Here is a 17,458-nt window from a genome sequence, read left to right as displayed (position 1 = left end):
TAAAAATTTTTACGTTATATTTCTATATTGTAATTATTCTTTGACTACCTAGCATCACCTTTTTGTGTATTGGAATAATGAAGTGACGTATTGTCAATGACTTTATTGCCTTATAGGTGATATTTCTTTAAAAAGAAAATGATGTTTCGTAGAAATTAGTTAAACAAGATGCTTCAATTGGAATAGTCTATTTTGTATTTCCTTTTGTAACTTAGAATAATAATTGGTCAACATTGATCTAATTTTAATAATTTATTAACTAATAACTCAATGAAAGAAAAATACACCGTGTCTTTTATAGTGTATTTACACATAAAATTTAAAAATAAAAAATAGGTCTCATTATTTTTTATCTCTACTTTTAAAATTTTAAGCAATTTAAAGTTTTAAACAAAATATTATAGGCACCAAAACATCTCCCAAAATACATAAATCTAAAACCATAATGAGGAGAATTAATAGAATTAACATTCAATCAAAAATTAAAAAATTTTCAATTATTTACATAAACATACATTAAGATCATGTACCAAATACTATATTTTCTTTTACAAGGATACAATTATTATATATAAGTTATAACATAAGACTTTAATACAATAATATCGTGTATATATATATATATATATATATATATACACGAATATGTTTTTAACTCCAATTTTAAAACTAACTTCAATTAGGAAACAGAGAGCAAGTGCGATGGTTTCAATTGAAAGGCAATTCTGCGGGAATGAGACTGATACTCCGTCATCTTGTTCCTGGTGCTCAAACCATGCTGGAATTTCCTTCCCATAGATCAACATTTGCAAGAAGTCTTGACGATCTTGGCTAGCTGATTCTGCAAAGCCACAACACGCCTTTGAAATAACATCATCAACATTCGATGCATCCAGTGAATAACAACCCTGTGCGTCTAATTCTCTTAGACTTGATGGAAGCTCTGGTAAAACCTCCAATTCATCGCAACCGCATAAGTACAGACTTGTAAGTCTGGGAAGTTGATGGATACTTATTGGAACTCTTAAAAAACTGCTCTCAGATAAATCCAAATCCATCAACGACGCTAAGTGGCGAATATCATAGGAAAGGGTCGCCTCTTCTCTAGATGAGCCAATATCGGAGGAAAGGGTCAGGCTACTCAAAGATGAGCTGTCACAATTGTCATAATCAGCTCTGACTGTGAGAGACTCTAACCCATCAGTTTTATCTGGAAGACCACCTAACACCAACTTTTTAAGGCCAACGAAACATCCAAGTGATAAGAGAAGACCAGTAATCTTGTCGCATCCACTTAAGTTCAACTCAGACACGCCAGCCAAATTTCCAAGCGTTGGGGGTAGCTCTTCTATACCTGTACCTTCCAGATCAAGAATCGATAACTGTTTCATGCATTCTCCAAATTCTGGCAGTCTTCTCAAACTACTGCACCAGCCTAGATTTAGTTCCTCGAGTGAACTCATCTCCAATTTATCTCCAAGTGTTTCAAGACTCCTACATCCCCGTAAATTCAATTCAACAAGCGACTTGTGGTGTGCAAGAGACGGGTGAATATAATCCAGCTTCGTGCATTCCCAAAGATGAAGTTTTTTAAGATTGGGAGCCCCAGAAAGATCTGGCAGTCTTCTCAAACTACTGCACCAGCCTAGATCTAGTTTCTCGAGTGAACTCATCTCAAATTTATCTCCAAGTGTTTCAAGACTCTCACATTGACTTAAATCCAATTCAACAAGCCTCTTGTGGTGTGCAAGAGACGGGTGAATATAATCTAGCTTCGTGCATTCCCAAAGATGAAGTTTTTTAAGATTGGGAGCCCCAGAAAGATCTGGCGTTTGCTTCAGCTGCTTGCACCATAACAGATCTAAGTGCTCTAACTTTTCTAAAACCTGAAGAAACATAAAAAAAATATATCACATGGTTAATATTTATGCTGGAAATGTTTATGTAATAAAATTTGATAGAACTGTTGATGAAAAGGTCTACCTTCTTTCCATCCCATAACTCTACAATTTGGCTTTTAGACAGATTAATTTCAACAAGTTCATAGCGTTGATGATCTTTAAGGGGCAGAGTTTTCAGTGGACAATAATTCCAGCGAAATACTTTTAATGTACAAGGAATATCGCAGAGAATGGGAGCTTCCACGCCATCTAAAATGAGAAGCTTTAACTGGCACATTTTTGAGAAAGATAAATCTCTCTGATTCACTTCAGTCTTGCTATACCAGCTATACCAATTATGTAGAACGATGCCATGAGTTGCTTTAACTTTCTACACATACACGTAAATAAATAAATAAACAATTAAAAAAACCAATGAAAAAACTATACTCATTGAGATAACCACAAAAACAAAAAATAGTTTTTAGTTACCTTGATATAATATCAAATACATTGTCAAATTCTTATTTTAATTCTATGCATCCTATACTTGAGAAAAAACCGACACTTACCTTCTTTTGAGTAAGTACAAATTCAACATCCTCCAAACACCACAATCTGCTACGCTTACAAACATCATTCTGAGATTCCTGAATAACAATTTGTTTGCCCATTTCTTCAAGCAGATCATGCATCCCCAGAGTAAACTCCCCGCATATCTCCGGCTCTAATGTGACCAATGATCTTTTAATCAAAATATCAATACCGATTTCAGCATCATGACCAGATCTTTTTAATTTCTCTGTTACAGAATCTTTCAGCATTCCTCTAAAGAAACAAGCAATATCTAAAAAAATATCCTTTTCTCTATCTTCTAAACCCTCATAGCTTATTTTCAACACATCAATAATTTCAGAAAGTGAAGACTTCTTTATTCTTTCAATAGCACTATACCAAACCGCAATAGTAGGTCTACCATTAAGATAGGAACCCAATACTTTAAGTGCCAATGGGAGACCACCGCTGTATTTGACCACTTTTTTGGACAAATCCAAAAACCCTTCTGTAGGCTCCTGCTGTTTAAAGGCTTTCAGACAAAAGAGGTTAAGGGCTTCACCTTCCACTAACCCTTCAACCTTATATGTTTCATGCACCTCTGGTCCCTTTAGCACCTCTACGTCTCTAGTTGTAATTATTATTCTGCTTCCAGGACCAAACCAATCTCGCTCCCCAGCCAAATCCTCTAATTGTTTTTCATGATTTACATCATCAAGAACAAGAAGTACCTTTTTCAGATGTAAAGAGTTTTGAATTACTGTCCTCCCATCATACTTGTTATGAACAGCTTTTGAACTTATATTCATTTGATCAAGAAGTTGCTTTTGTATGCGAGTAATATCTTTTTTCTCACATTGCTCCCTTACATCAGCAAGAAAGCAAGTAACTTCAAAGCTACTTCGAATGGTTTCAAAGACAGCTCTAGCAATAGTGGTCTTACCCATGCCGCCCATTCCCCATATGCCTATAAAACGAACATCATTCAATCCAAGGCCAATTAGAGTAATTACTTGTTCCACTCTTGAATTAATCCCCACAAGATTCTTCATTGAAGATGGCAACTTAGGAATCAATATTTCAAATATATGTTGAGCAATATTTTTCACAAGTACTGCTTCGTCCCTGTTCAGAAAAAGAGAATTTCTTTGTAAGTCTAGCAAATAAGAAAAATAAAGCAACAACTTTTATTATAAAAAAGAAATTTTGTAATAAGATAAAGGAAGACAATAATACAACACAAAACAACTGAAGTTTACAAAAACAATTTTCTTTTACAAAAGTTATTTGTAATAAGCTATATATATTTTTCAGGTAATTTATTCATTTGATATAGATTTTTATAAATTTATTTTAATTTGATACCTGATTCATTGAATTATTATTAGTTAGGTGGCATACTAACAAACCGTATTATACGAAAGAATTTCAGGTTATATAAATCATCATAAAATTAAAAACTCTTGATATCTATTTATGCCTATTAAGAAACAAAAAAGGACAATGCAATATATATTTTTGAGAAATACTCCAAATTAGTTCTTAAAATTTTTTTAATAAGAAATTTTAATTTTAAACAAATTTCAATTACTAAATTAGTGTTCAATTTTTATTTTAATAGACAAATTAATTTTCACATAACATTATTTGTCTCTATGAAAAAACTAATCTTAGAATTTTAAAAATTTTTAGGAATCATTATGTTTGTTATTAAATAACAATATATATTGTTTTGTTTAACTTTTTAACTAAAATTTAATACGAGAATTAATGTCTAATAAAATATAAAATTAGAGACTAATTTGATAGTTAAATTTTTTTTTTAAAAAATATTTTTTTGGAATTAATTTGGATGATTACGCTGTATTTTTAGCATTTATTATCAACATCATTCTATCTATTTTTATCATATAAAAATTGATACAAATCTATTATATAAAATGAGTTTATGATGACATATTGGTTTTTATGATTGTGTTACGCCAGTAATTTTATATAGATGGTAATTTTATAATTTTACAAAATAAAAATAAAAAATTTCTATATAATAATGATACAAAATAATTAAATTTAACAGCTATTATTATTCGTTAAATTAAAAAATAATGATTAAATATAATTAATATCTATATTAAAACTATAATAATAATTTTCACATTAATTAAAAATATTAAACTATATACAAATTACAAATATTTTTTTAAATGAGTCAAAAAGTTTAACATTAATCCACATATTATCTCATTAATTTTTAAATAATATAATATTTTTAAATTTATATTATATAATATAATTAATTTTATAATATTAATATTATTTAAATTAATTCCATTGTGGTATCATATTATTTTATTACGAGATCTTTATTTAATATGTAATTTCAAGAAAAAAAATTGTGGTAGACGAAAATAACCATAATTATTATTCTATCATTATTATATTTAAACTCAAATTTATAGTAATTCGTTCATAGTGTGATTGTATCTACGTTGAAGAAGAAAAGAAATTATTCCATGTAATCATGTATTACTATAATCTTTAATTCAAATATTTATTTTCAAAAAAAAAATCTATTAAAGATTGATTTGTCTAACTGAATGAAAAGAAATAAAAAGCTAATTTGACAATAAATTTTTTCTAAGAACGAAAATTATGAATGTAGGGTAGATATGGTTTAAATCTATTTTGCAAAACGAATCATATGAACCAGAATATAATTAGTTATTATTTAATTTTATTTTTCAATTAAAAATTGATATATATATATATATATATATATATATATATGAAAAAAAATTAAACATTATGGCTAATTTTTAGTATACTGTTACCATCGTTGCTTAAAAATTGCATTCTATTTGCTTTAGAAAAATATTTAAAATGTAGTATTACAAAATAATAATACTATAGCAGATAAATTGTAGTAATAAGAAGAGTAATAAGTTAATGACTAGTTTAGCTTACTCATTTTTGGAGGTCCAACCAGAATGAGCAGCTACTTGTGTTAGCGCATCTCTCCATCTTTTGACATTTTCACTGTCATGTCTCTGTTCGTGTTTTTTGAAAGCTTCTTCAAAGGTTCCTCTTTGGTGCCTCACATCACAAGGCTCCACACCGTAGAACACTGCCTCAATTTGTAGCCCCAGCTGGTTCTTACACTCAATGATCTTTTGGAGCTCGTCCAAGCACCAACTGGAGGAAGCGTAGTCCGGTGAGAAAACAATGACTGCAAACATGGACTCTTCAATTGCTTTGAGGAGTTCTTTTGAAATAACATGGCCTTTGCGAAGGTTTTGGTCATCTTTGTAGGTTGTGATTCCCTTCCTGTTGAGGGCCGCATAGAGATGCCATAGTTTGAAGCTTGAAGAGAAGTGGATTGTGGTGTATGTGCGTATGTATGTGCTTAACACTAAACTGTTAATTAATTAATAACAAATTGTTTGTGAAGAGAGAAAGGAAAGTAAGCGGAAGCTGTTGGGTGGGAATACATGCCCACAAATGTAAATGAATTTCATTTATTTATTTATTTCGAATAAAATAATAATAATAATTAAACTATATAGTCATCTCTTCTTTATCATTCCAAATAAAGCGCGTAGAAATTAATAAATGAAGCGAACCAATTTGACATTTTCAATGGAGGACCAATTTGATTATGAGATAAAACTTGACGAACCAATTTGAGTATTGTTTCTATTTAGAAATCAATTTAAAAAACTATTTGTACTATTAAATTCAAAGTTATGTTATGATAATTGGAAGCTACTGCTTAGGCGACTTGATATGAAAAAATTCACCTCAACGACGAGACCTATTTAAAGTAAGTAAAAATTTGCCTAATTCATGGCTTATAATACGATCTGATATATAAATAAGTAAAGACTTTTTTAAATTAATAAATAAAGTTGATTTTAAGAAAACATTTTTAAAGAAATTGAATTTGAAGGATTGCTTTTGAAACTGAAAGGGTCAAATGTGGGGGTTCTTGTTTCTGGACCCAAGGAAATGAGGCAGGAGGTAGCGGCTGTTTGCTCATTTAATTTGGCTGAAAATCTGCACTTTGAGTCCTTTAGCTTTTAACTGGTGATTTTACTTGTATTGCTAGAAAATGTAAAATGCTTAGCTATTAGCCAGAGTTGATCTTAGTTAGCTTATTTTGAGTTAGAAATTTTGTTATTTTTTGATAGTATAAATTGGTTATGTAACAAATGTTAGATCCTAGTTCCTAGCTACCACCAATGACAATGCGTCTAAATTCTAATAGTCTCCTTTGCTTCTAGAAAATAAAATCTGTCATAAGGAACACAATAAAAAAGAACAAGATAAAAAGGTTTTTTAGTTCCATATCTTTTTTTAAAATATTAACATACAAACAGTTTAATATTTTATAAATCTAAATCATTTCATACATGGTTACATCAAACTCAAATTTATATAACACCAGATGCGACATGGATTAAATTTGTGCATTGCTAAGGTTTCCACAGCTTTTAAGCACTGATATTTCAAGTTTCCAGACCAGAAAAGTGAGATCACTTCAGTTCTTGGCCAAACTCATATTTGTATATTTCATTTCTTCAAAAACTGATCAAAATTGGAAAAGAAAAAGTGAAAATATTATTAGCTTTCAAAGTTATCTTTCCGACAAATTTAAATATAGGATTGATGCAATGCTGCTTCAATTCAAGCAGTGTTCTGTTAATACAAGATTATTAGCAAACACTAAAAAGTGTGTGTGTGCGTGAAAACAGGAAAGTGAGTGGAAGCTGCTTGTGTAACTTCTATCAGCATAAGGCTTTGCTTTGTTGACTTGCGTGGAAAAAACAAAAAGGTGAATTGGTTATTACCTGAAAATGATAATCGATATAGTATTTTACTGTTTTCATGTGTGTTTTTGAGTAAATGAATGTGTTAATCAATAACTATATGAGACTGATTATAATTTGTAGTTAACGTTAAGGAAAATAAAATATTCTATGCAGATACTTCGATTTTTTGCACTTTGCTTATATTATTTATGAAATTTGTTATAAACATGGATCATATTTGATTATAATAATTTATAAAGTTTGATTATAGATTTGAACATAAGACTAGTACTTTCTTATACAAGCGACTTGATTTACGTCTGATTTTTAGATCATATGGTTGTAATATTATAAATATAATAATCTTAAGATATATTTTCCCCCTATTACTACTATTAAAATGTCACAACCCAAAACGAACCATGAGCATCAAAACGAACCATGACCGATGCTCAGAAAAATAATTCCTAGCAAGCCTAACCGATTCAAAGATAAATTTAATAAGAAAATTACAAATATTTTAAAATAACTTTACAGTTTCTAAAATGAATAATTACATATTTTTAACAAAGGGTAAAATAAATAAATATGAAATGGATCCTGCCTGTGACATATGGAGCATATACATCTAGGACTCGACAAAAATAGATACTCATTGCAGATCGTGACTCTTGATTAGAAAGTCTCACATAGTCAAGTATTTGTTCCTAAAAAATATTTTTAGAAAAAGTGGTGAGTTTTACAACTCAGTGACTAGACAATACATCTATAATCCACATGAGACCATATAAACATTATTATCTGATGAGTTTGGAAAACTCTTATTTAATTTTGATGATGAACAAACATTATTAGGATATTTAATTACAAAATTATTAATTTGATCTCAATTCTTATTTGCTTAATTAATAATTTTGTTGTGCAGATTTTACCTTGGGCCGAAAAATAAAGATGTTGCTAGCCCAAATTAAAAATCAGCCTTGCTATAAGTTTTCTATCAAATGGCTGAATTGTTGTCTCAATGGGCCAAACTCAATGATATTATAACCAAGCCCATATTTAATTTTGATGAATGTTTTCTATACTTGATCCGAAATCAATTTCATCAGGAAAGCAAATGTTAACCAAATGGGCCAGTTTTAATTTCAATGTAATAAGCCCAAATTTTATTTGTGATGTATGGTTCCAAAACTTGGTGCGAAACCAAGGAAAAATGAAAGCAAAGTACTTCCAACGGAACCAAGCCTTTAACCATGTGATGGATTTCAAAATCTATTACATTGTTAATTAATGCATGGGGAACATGAGAGAGAAAATTCAGCTGAATTGATTGATGGCTATTATGACAAACACGCCACTCTAAGCAAGGGAAGTAAAAGCAAGATATTCTCATTTAATTAACCACTTTGTATTGCTTTTCTTCAGATTCTTTTTATTCTCTCTCATCTCTTTCTTCTTCTTTCTTCGGTCCTTATCCAGAAAACAATGGAAGAAATGTTCTTCAACAAAGAAAAGGAAGAAGCTGCATGCATCAAGACCATCAAGCTAATGGTGGCAAGAAAATATACTAAAATAAAAATGAGCTGTGGCTAAGATACTTACCAAATGTGGTTAGATTTGGTGAGGTTATCTTGAGCCTTTCATGCTCAAAAATGGACGTTGAAGATTCGGCCAGCAAGGGAGATTCTTGAAGCATGGCTTGTCTTTGATTCTGCTCAACCACCACAGGGAGTAGCTAGAGTGGCGAAGTGATGGTTGAAGGCAGAGATTGAAGCAGATAAAGTCATTATCATCATGAAGCATCAAGGGCCAGAATTCCATCTTGGAGAGCAAGCCAAGGATGGAGAGCTCGGATTGATGAAGGGTGATGATCAAGAAAGGACTAGAGGTAATTGCATATTGGTTAATGCATGGTTATCTCTTCTCTCTCTATGTGGCCGAACCGGTTTGTTGAAGGAGGAAGAAGTTGGTTCGGTTTTGGCTTCAATAAGTGGAGGCTCCCCTCTTCTATATTAAGGGTGGACAGCCACTGTTTGAAGTAAGGAGAAAATTTGAGAGTGCAAGGCACAGAGTTCTCAGAGCTACCTGAGCTAACAGTTTTTCTCTTCTCCTTCAATGTATTCTGTTTTGTATTTTTCTGTTTAATTTTGTCATGTCTTGAGTCTCATGGAAAAAGGCAAACAGTGAGGTTTGTATGAAAAAGCCATAGAGCGGAAAAAGGCAGAGAGTGCAAAATTAAAAGAAAAAGCCATAGATGTCTTAGAGTTTCTTTGTTCATCTATGTTTTGTTTCATGATTCTGTGGGAATCCCCTTGTAAGTTGGGTTAGCACTTTACAGTTTGTAATCAGGTTGATTATAGTAAAATTCCATCATTGTTGTGATGGAGACTGGATGTAGGCTGCACTGCACTTAGCAGCTGAACCAGGATATATCTGGGTGTTATCTTTCTTCTCTCCTATTCCATTTCTATTTCTACTGCACAGGAGCAAAAACTAAAATGTCTCGTGCCATGTGACGAGCAAAAACAAAAAGTCTCGTGACAAGTGACGAGAAAAAACAAAAAGTCTCGTGTCTAGAGACGAGCTAAAACAGAAAAGTCTCCTCTGAGTTCAGCAAGTGTAATCAAGCAAAAAAGGGGCTAAGATTCAACCCCCCTTCTCTTAGCCACTGAAACCATCAATTGGTATCAGAGCTTGGTCTCAAAGAGATCAAGCTTTGCAGCTTGGAGTAAAGATCCCTATGGCAGAAAATAGTGGCGCAAATATGGTGTCCTATAATCTGACTGAAGGACAATCAAGCAACAGACCTCCTCTTTTCAATGGGAAAAACTATACCTATTGGAAGGAGAGGATGAAGATATTTGTACAAGCAGTGGATTACAGACTTTGGAAGATTATTCTGGAAGGGCCTCAATTTCCAACTATCACGAGTGCAGAAGGAGTAGTCTCTCTCAAACCAGAAGCAAGATGGACTGAGGAAGATAGGAAGAAGATAGAATTAAATGCCAAGGCAGTAAATCTGTTAAACTGTGCTATCAGCTTTGAGGAGTACCGACAGGTATCAAGATGCACAACGGCAAAGGAAATCTGGGACAAATTGCAAATCACCCATGAAGGAACCACCATTGTAAAGAAGACTCGGACAGACATGTTGAATAGAGAGTATGAAATGTTTGCAATGAAAGAAGGAGAGTCCATTGATGAACTGTTCGAACGGTTCAACTCCATTATTGTTGGCTTAGATGCTCTTGGAATCACACATTCAGAATCTGTGCTAGTGAGAAGAGTGTTGAGATGTCTCACAAAAGAGTGGGAAACAAAAGCTTTGATTATTTCTGAAAGTAGTAGCTTAGACTCCATGACACTTGATGATTTGAGAGGAAATCTTCTTGCCTTTGAAAATACCTATTTAAAAAAAGATACAAAAAAGAAAGGAATTGCTTTTTCTTATGTGACTAACCCTCTGGATAATGAATCCAGTGATAACTCTTCTAAAAATGAGTTTGTGTTGTTTGCAAAAAAATTCAGGAAAATGGCTAAACTCAAAGGCAAAGGCAGCAGCTCGAGGAGAGTGAAGAAAGACCTTAGCAAGGTAACTTGCTACAATTGCAAAGAAAGAGGGCACTTCAAATCTGATTGTCCCAAGTTGAAGAAGGAGGATAAGCCGAAAAAGGGAAAGAAGAAAGGATTGATGGCCTCATGGGAAGATTTGGAGAATGACTCCGATGATGATGAGGAAACCGAGACCAACTCACAAACATGTCTCATGGCAAACCACATAGATCAGGTGTGCCTAGCATCCAAAAGAGAGGAAAACATGTGGTATATGGACAGCGGATGCTCTAGGCATATGCCGGAAAGACAACCTTCTTCATAAAGCTTGATGAATATGATGGAGGGCTTGTCACTTTCGGTGATGATGCAAAAGGAAAAATTGTGGCTGTTGGGAAAGTGGGTAAAAATTTCTCATCTTGTATAAATGATGTTCTCCTTGTACATGGCTTGAAACATTATTTACTTAGTGTTAGTCAACTTTGTGATTTGGGTTGTGAAGTTATTTTTAACAAATTTGTTTGTTTAGTTGTGTGTGAGAAAACTGGGAATGTTTTTCTTGAAGCTAAAAGATGCAACAATGTGTATGGATTAACTCTTGAGGATTTAAAGGAACAAAATGTAACATGCTTTACATCTTTTGAATCTGAAAAATGGCTTTGGCATAGAAAGTTGGGACATGCTAGCATGTATCAAATTTCTAAGATAGTCAAAAGAAATTTGGTTAGAGGAATTCCAAACATCAAGTTTGACAAGGATCTTACTTGTGACGCTTGTCAATTGGGCAAACAAGTAAAAACCTCTTTTAAATCTAAAGATGGAATCTCAACCAAAAGGCCATTGGAAATATTACATATTGATCTTTTTGGTCCTACTAGAACTCAAAGTTTAGGAGGTAAACACTATGGTCTTGTGGTGGTAGATGATTACTCTAGATTTGGTTGGGTACTTTTCCTTGCTCATAAGAATGATGCCTTTCATGCTTTTTCCACCCTTTGTAAGAAAATTCAAAATGAAAAAGATTTAAAAATTGTTCATTTGAGAAGTGATCATGGAAGAGAATTTGAAAATCAAGATTTTGAAAATTTCTGTGATGACTTAGGAATTTCTCATAACTTTTCATGTCCTAGAACCCCCCAACAAAATAGGGTGGTTGAAAGAAGGAATAGAAGCCTTCAAGAAATGACTAGGGCTATGCTATGTGAGAATGAGATTCCTAAATTCTTATGGGCTGAGGCTGTAAACACATCATGTTATATTTTGAATAGAACAATCATTAGAAAATGGTTAAAGAAAACTCCTTATGAGCTATGGAAAGGAACCCCTCTAAATCTTAAGTATTTTCATATTTTTGGATGCAAATGTTTTGTGCTAAATAATAAAGAAAATCTTGGAAAGTTTGATCCAAAATCTTATGAAGGAATGTTTGTTGGATATTCCACCACAAGCAAGGCCTATAGAGTTTATCTCAAGGAGTATAGGACAATAGAGGAATCCATACATGTTACTTTTTGTGATTCTAACTTAATTCCAAGTATTGTGAAGGATAATGATTCAGATTGTGAAGAGGCTGCAACAAATAAAGAAAATCCCAAATATGTGCAAAATGAAGAATCTGTCAGCCCGGTTTTATCTCGTCAGATTGAAGGAGAAACTTCCATTTTATCTCCTGAGCAGACACGAGAAACTGAAACAGTGAGACCACCAGAAGTTCATCAAAGTTCAACACCTGGCCGAAAACCTAGAGAATGGAAGTCTATGAGGGGTTATCCTCATGACTTCATCATTGGTGATCCCTCTCAAGGAGTAACTACAAGATCCTCTACCAAAAGGCAAACCGAACCTAGCAATCTTGCTCTATTGTCACAAATTGAGCCCAATAATGTCAAACAAGCTCTTGAGGACCCATCTTGGGTTAAGGCAATGCAAGAGGAGCTTGCTCAATTTGACAAGAATAAGGTTTGGACACTAGTACCTCATCCGGATGGTAAGAAAGTTACCGGTACTAAGTGGGTATTTAAAAACAAACTTGGTGAGGATGGACAAGTTGTTCGTAACAAGGCTAGATTAGTGGCCCAAGGTTACGATCAAGAAGAGGGTATAGATTTTGATGAGTCTTTTGCTCCGGTAGCTAGAATGGAAGCAATTCGGTTGCTTCTTGCCTATGCTGCCCATAAAGGTTTCAAAATATTTCAAATGGATGTTAAGTGTGCTTTCCTTAATGGCTTTATTGATAGAGAAGTGTATGTGGCTCAACCCCCCGGTTTTGAACAAAAAGAGTTTCCAAATCATGTTTTCAAATTAACTAAGGCTCTTTATGGTCTTAGACAAGCTCCAAGGGCTTGGTATGAAAGGCTTAGTGCCTTCTTGTTGGAAAATCAATTTCAAAGGGGTACCACCGACACTACTTTATTTATTAAAGCATCTAATGATAATATACTCCTTGTTCAAGATTATGTTGATGACATTGTATTTGGATCGGCCAACATTTCCTTGTGTGAAGAGTTTGGAAAACTCATGACTAGTGAGTTTGAAATGAGTTTAATGGGAGAGCTTACTTTCTTTCTTGGCCTCCAAATTAAACAAACTCCTAGTGGTACTTTTATTTACCAAGGAAAGTATGCAAAAGAACTTATCAAAAAGTTTGGCCTAGAAAATTCCAAATCAATGGGTACTCCTATGCATCCCAATACTAAACTTGAAAAGGATGATGATGGCCAAGATGTGGATGAAACAAGGTATAGAGGAATGATAGGATCACTCATGTATCTTACCTCCTCTAGACCGGATATAGTCCAAAGTGTGGGTGTATGTTCAAGGTTTCAATCTCACCCAAAAGAATCCCATCTTATAGCCGTTAAACGCATCATTAGGTACATTAAGGGAACTTGTAATTATGGGCTATGGTATCCTAAATCTGATGATTTTTGTGCAGTAGGGTTTTGTGATGCAGATTATGCGGGAGATAGAGTAGATAGAAGAAGCACCTCCGGCATGTGTTGCTTCCTTGGAAGCTCACTCAATATGTGGTCAAGCAAGAAACAAGCCACAGTGGCTCTATCCACAGCTGAAGCTGAATATGTTTTCGCATCTGCTTGTTGCTCACAATTAATTTGGTTAAAAACTCAATTGGAAGATTACAAATTAAAAATCAATAGTATTCCTTTATTTTGTGACAATATGAGTGCTATAAACATTTCAAAAAAATCCTATTCTGCACTCAAGAACCAAGCACATTGAGATAAAATATCATTTCATTAGGGAACATGTGCAAAAGGGTACTATTGATATTCAATTTGTAAAATCTGAAGACCAAATTGCTGATATTTTTACAAAACCCCTCTGTGAAGACAGATTCTGTAGCTTGAGAAAAAGTTTGGGAATGTTTGATTTAAGTTTCATTGAAAATTTGTAAATTTGTGATTCTGTTCAGTTTTGCTCGTAGGTTTGGACGAGAAAGAAAATAATGGCATGATAGAAGAGCTGTGGTCAAGGGGGAGGCAACGCAGAATTCAAATTTTATGGGCCCCACCAAAATTCCTTGACCCCACCATGACAGTTTTGTTAGTTTCCTTTCTTTTGAAAAATTAGATCAACAAAATCTCTTGGTTGTCTCATCAAATCTTGGTGGAAGAAGTATGTTGTCAAATCAAATCTTTCCCTCCAACTAATCCCTTGATTACAGCACCAAGGAAGAGTGAGAGAATTCGCCAATCTCAAAAACCTTCTACACCCCAAACACATACACACATTCACATTCATTCCACCTCTTCCTCTTCTCTTTCACCACCCTCCAAGAGAACCGAGACTATGAGGCGCAAAGTTATTGCTCAAAAATCATCTGGAAGAAGGAAGAGCGAGAAGGCGAAGGAGCCTAGCATAGAAGAAGAAGTAGAGGAGTCTCATACTTCACCTCCTTCATCATCGCCGAAAAGAACAACCCCACATGCATCCGGGAAGAGTTCAAAGAAGACGAAGGGTTTTGCGCTCCATGAGACCAGAGAACCTATGAACCTTGGGTCTATGGAGTTCAAGAACAAATTTCATAAACCACACTCACATTTTGATCCCTCAAGGTTCACTACGTGTGCTTCCTTCGAATTTCACAATGATGTCCTGGAGAAAAGGCATATGTGCCCTTTTTACCTTGTGAATCTTAAGTCTCTGGCCTCCAAAGGAATTGACCTACAACCCATGTTTGATGGTCTCAAATGGTCACCCCTGCTCCATATTCATAAATTGGTGTACCCAGGGTTGGTCAGGCAGTTCTATGCAAATCTGAGGTTTATTGATGGTAGCCTTCATTCTTATGTGAAACGGGTTCATATCACCCTGAATTCTGAAACCATCTCTTCTGCCCTTGGATACATTAATGAAGGGCCAAAGGCTTACATGAGTGATAAATGGGACTCACATGTAGGAGTTACATACAAGCAGGTGCTTCATCAAATCTGTGAAAATTTGTCTGGCCTAGATGGAACTGTTCCGACTCATAAGGCTTTGGGTTCAACTAATTCTCTGCTGCACCGCATCATAATACACATTCTCACTCCTCAAAGTGGCTCTCACAACAGGGTAACCGTATCTGATTGTCTCATAATATTTGCTCTTGTTACTTCATCTTCTATTTCATTTAGCTATATTATGATTCGTCACATGTGGGAGTCTGTGAAAAGTACAAAAAAGGCCAATCTACCTTATGGCATGTTTCTTACGTGCATTTTTGAGTACTTCAAGGTAGATTTAACCAATGAGGATGTAGAGAACAAGGTCTCCATGATCAGAGGAGGCGGGGCTGCAAAAAGAGGAAAGAAATCAATGGCTTCTGATGACGACTTTGAAGGCCACCCAGAATCCTCAAAGACAACTGGTTCTCTCAGAGATATTCTCACAGAATTCAACCATATGTCCGATCTCATGGTTCAATTTCACAAGTCTGCTCGCAAACTTGCTTCTGAAAATGAGTCGGCATGGAAGAAATGCCAAGAGAGGGTAAATCTAATGTTGGAAAGCCTTGAAGAAGAAGCTGGCAGTGATGACGGAGCAGAGCAACCTGCCTTCAATCTTTTTGATGATTAACTCTTTGGTTCCTATTTGATATTGGCACACTTTGGCTCAATTAGTTCTGTTTGTTTTTTTTGTTAAGATTGCAACTGACAATAGCTACCTAGTTGATACTTTGATGACACCATTTGGTTATGTTTTGGACTGTTATATTGCATATTATGTTTTGTGCAGGTGCCCCGTGATGACAAAAGGGGGAGGAAATTAAGGTTCCAAAATTGAAATTGAAATTGGAACAAAAAAGGGGCTGGCTGAAAAACAGAGGAACAGGGGTTGAAATTTTCAAAATTGAAAATTAATGATCACCCTTGTTCAAAGAATGCATGTTGCTATTGCATTCACTATGATTGATGTTTAAACAGTTCTTAGTCTATCATGATTAGTTAATTGTCATTTGGCATTTGGTTTATAATTATGTTAAATTTATAGAGATGCCCGGCTGTTGATTCATCATTGATAAGCTTGTTATATTGAAAACTTATTTTTGGCAGTTCCTTTAAACTGTGTAATATATTAAAACTGTCTTCTTTGTTTACTCAAATACTTTTCCATCATGTTGCTTTACTCTGATATCCTCAACAGAAAAGGGTTTGAAAAATATTTTGATATTTTTTTGTGTATGAAATAGTTTGAGCAGTAAATCAGTTTATGATATCAAATAAGTTTTTGATTATCAATTAAAACTGCTCATAAATCAAGCATTTAGCATCATAAAATATGCTAAATAACATTGTTACTTGAAGCTTGATTTAAAAATGTTACAGGTTAAGTGCTTCCCATGGTAAAATAAGCATACATCAAGGGGGAGCAATGTGACATTTAGAAAGGGGGAGAAATTCAATCTTCAAAAGGAGTATTCTTTACTCAATATCTAAATTTCTTTCCATTTCAATTTTAATAATGTTTGTCATCAAGGGGGAGATTGATGAGTTTGGAAAACTCTTATTTAATTTTGATGATGAACAAACATTATTAGGATATTTAATTACAAAATTATTAATTTGATCTCAATTCTTATTTGCTTAATTAATAATTTTGTTGTTCAGATTTTACCTTGGGCCGGAAAATAAAGATGTTGCTAGCCCAAATTAAAAATCAGCCTTGCTATAAGTTTCCTATCAAATGGCTGAATTGTTGTCTCAATGGCCAAACTCAATGATATTATAACCAAGCCCATATTTAATTTTGATGAATGCTTTCTATACTTGATCCGAAATCAATTTCATCAGGAAAGCAAATGTTAACCAAATGGGCCAGTTTTAATTTCAATGTAATAAGCCCAAATTTTATTTGTGATGTATGGTTCCAAAACTTGGTGCGAAACCAAGGAAAAATGAAAGCAAAGTGCTTCCAACGGAACCAAGCCTTTAACCATGTGATGGATTTCAAAATCTATTACATTGTTAATTAATGCATGGGGAACATGAGAGAGAAAATTCAGCTAAATTGATTGATGGCTATTATGACAAACACGCCACTCTAAGCAAGGGAAGTAAAAGCAAGATATTCTCATTTAATTAACCACTTTGTATTGCTTTTCTTCAGATTCTTTTTATTCTCTCTCATCTCTTTTTTCTTCTTTCTTCGGTCCTTGTCCAG

The 17,458-nt window shown here is 33.8% G+C and overlaps 1 protein-coding gene across 1 annotated transcript; it reads right to left on the bottom strand.

The window, feature by feature from the left end:
• Positions 1-470: 470 nt before the first annotated feature.
• Positions 471-5,914, bottom strand: LOC110271285 (TMV resistance protein N-like). The gene is made up of 4 exons (XM_088485213.1): positions 5,400-5,914; positions 2,453-3,560; positions 1,984-2,271; positions 471-1,886 (listed from the first exon to the last, which is right to left on the bottom strand). The coding sequence occupies exons 1-4, from the start codon at positions 5,669-5,671 to the stop codon at positions 549-551; spliced, it is 3,006 nt and encodes a 1,001-aa protein (XP_088341339.1). The 5' UTR covers positions 5,672-5,914; the 3' UTR covers positions 471-548.
• Positions 5,915-17,458: the final 11,544 nt, after the last annotated feature.

This window comes from Arachis ipaensis, chromosome B4 (genome assembly GCF_059453495.1).
Source record: "Arachis ipaensis isolate K30076 ecotype BB chromosome B4, ASM5945349v1, whole genome shotgun sequence".
NCBI lineage: Eukaryota > Viridiplantae > Streptophyta > Magnoliopsida > Fabales > Fabaceae > Arachis > Arachis ipaensis.
Note: the sequence above shows the minus strand (reverse complement) of the source record. Positions and strands in the feature narration are given on the sequence as shown.

Bases quoted from the DNA above. Each gene is read 5' to 3' on its own strand.
- LOC110271285 (XM_088485213.1), bottom strand. From the start codon at position 5,671: ATGTTTGCAGTCATTGTTTTCTCACCGGACTACGCTTCCTCCAGTTGG. The intron at 3,561-5,399 runs GTAAGCTAAACT...TTTTCTGAACAG, and splicing joins GGTTGGACCTCCAAAAATGA to GGACGAAGCAGTACTTGTGA. The intron at 1,887-1,983 runs GTAGACCTTTTC...ATGTTTCTTCAG, and splicing joins AGTTATGGGATGGAAAGAAG to GTTTTAGAAAAGTTAGAGCA.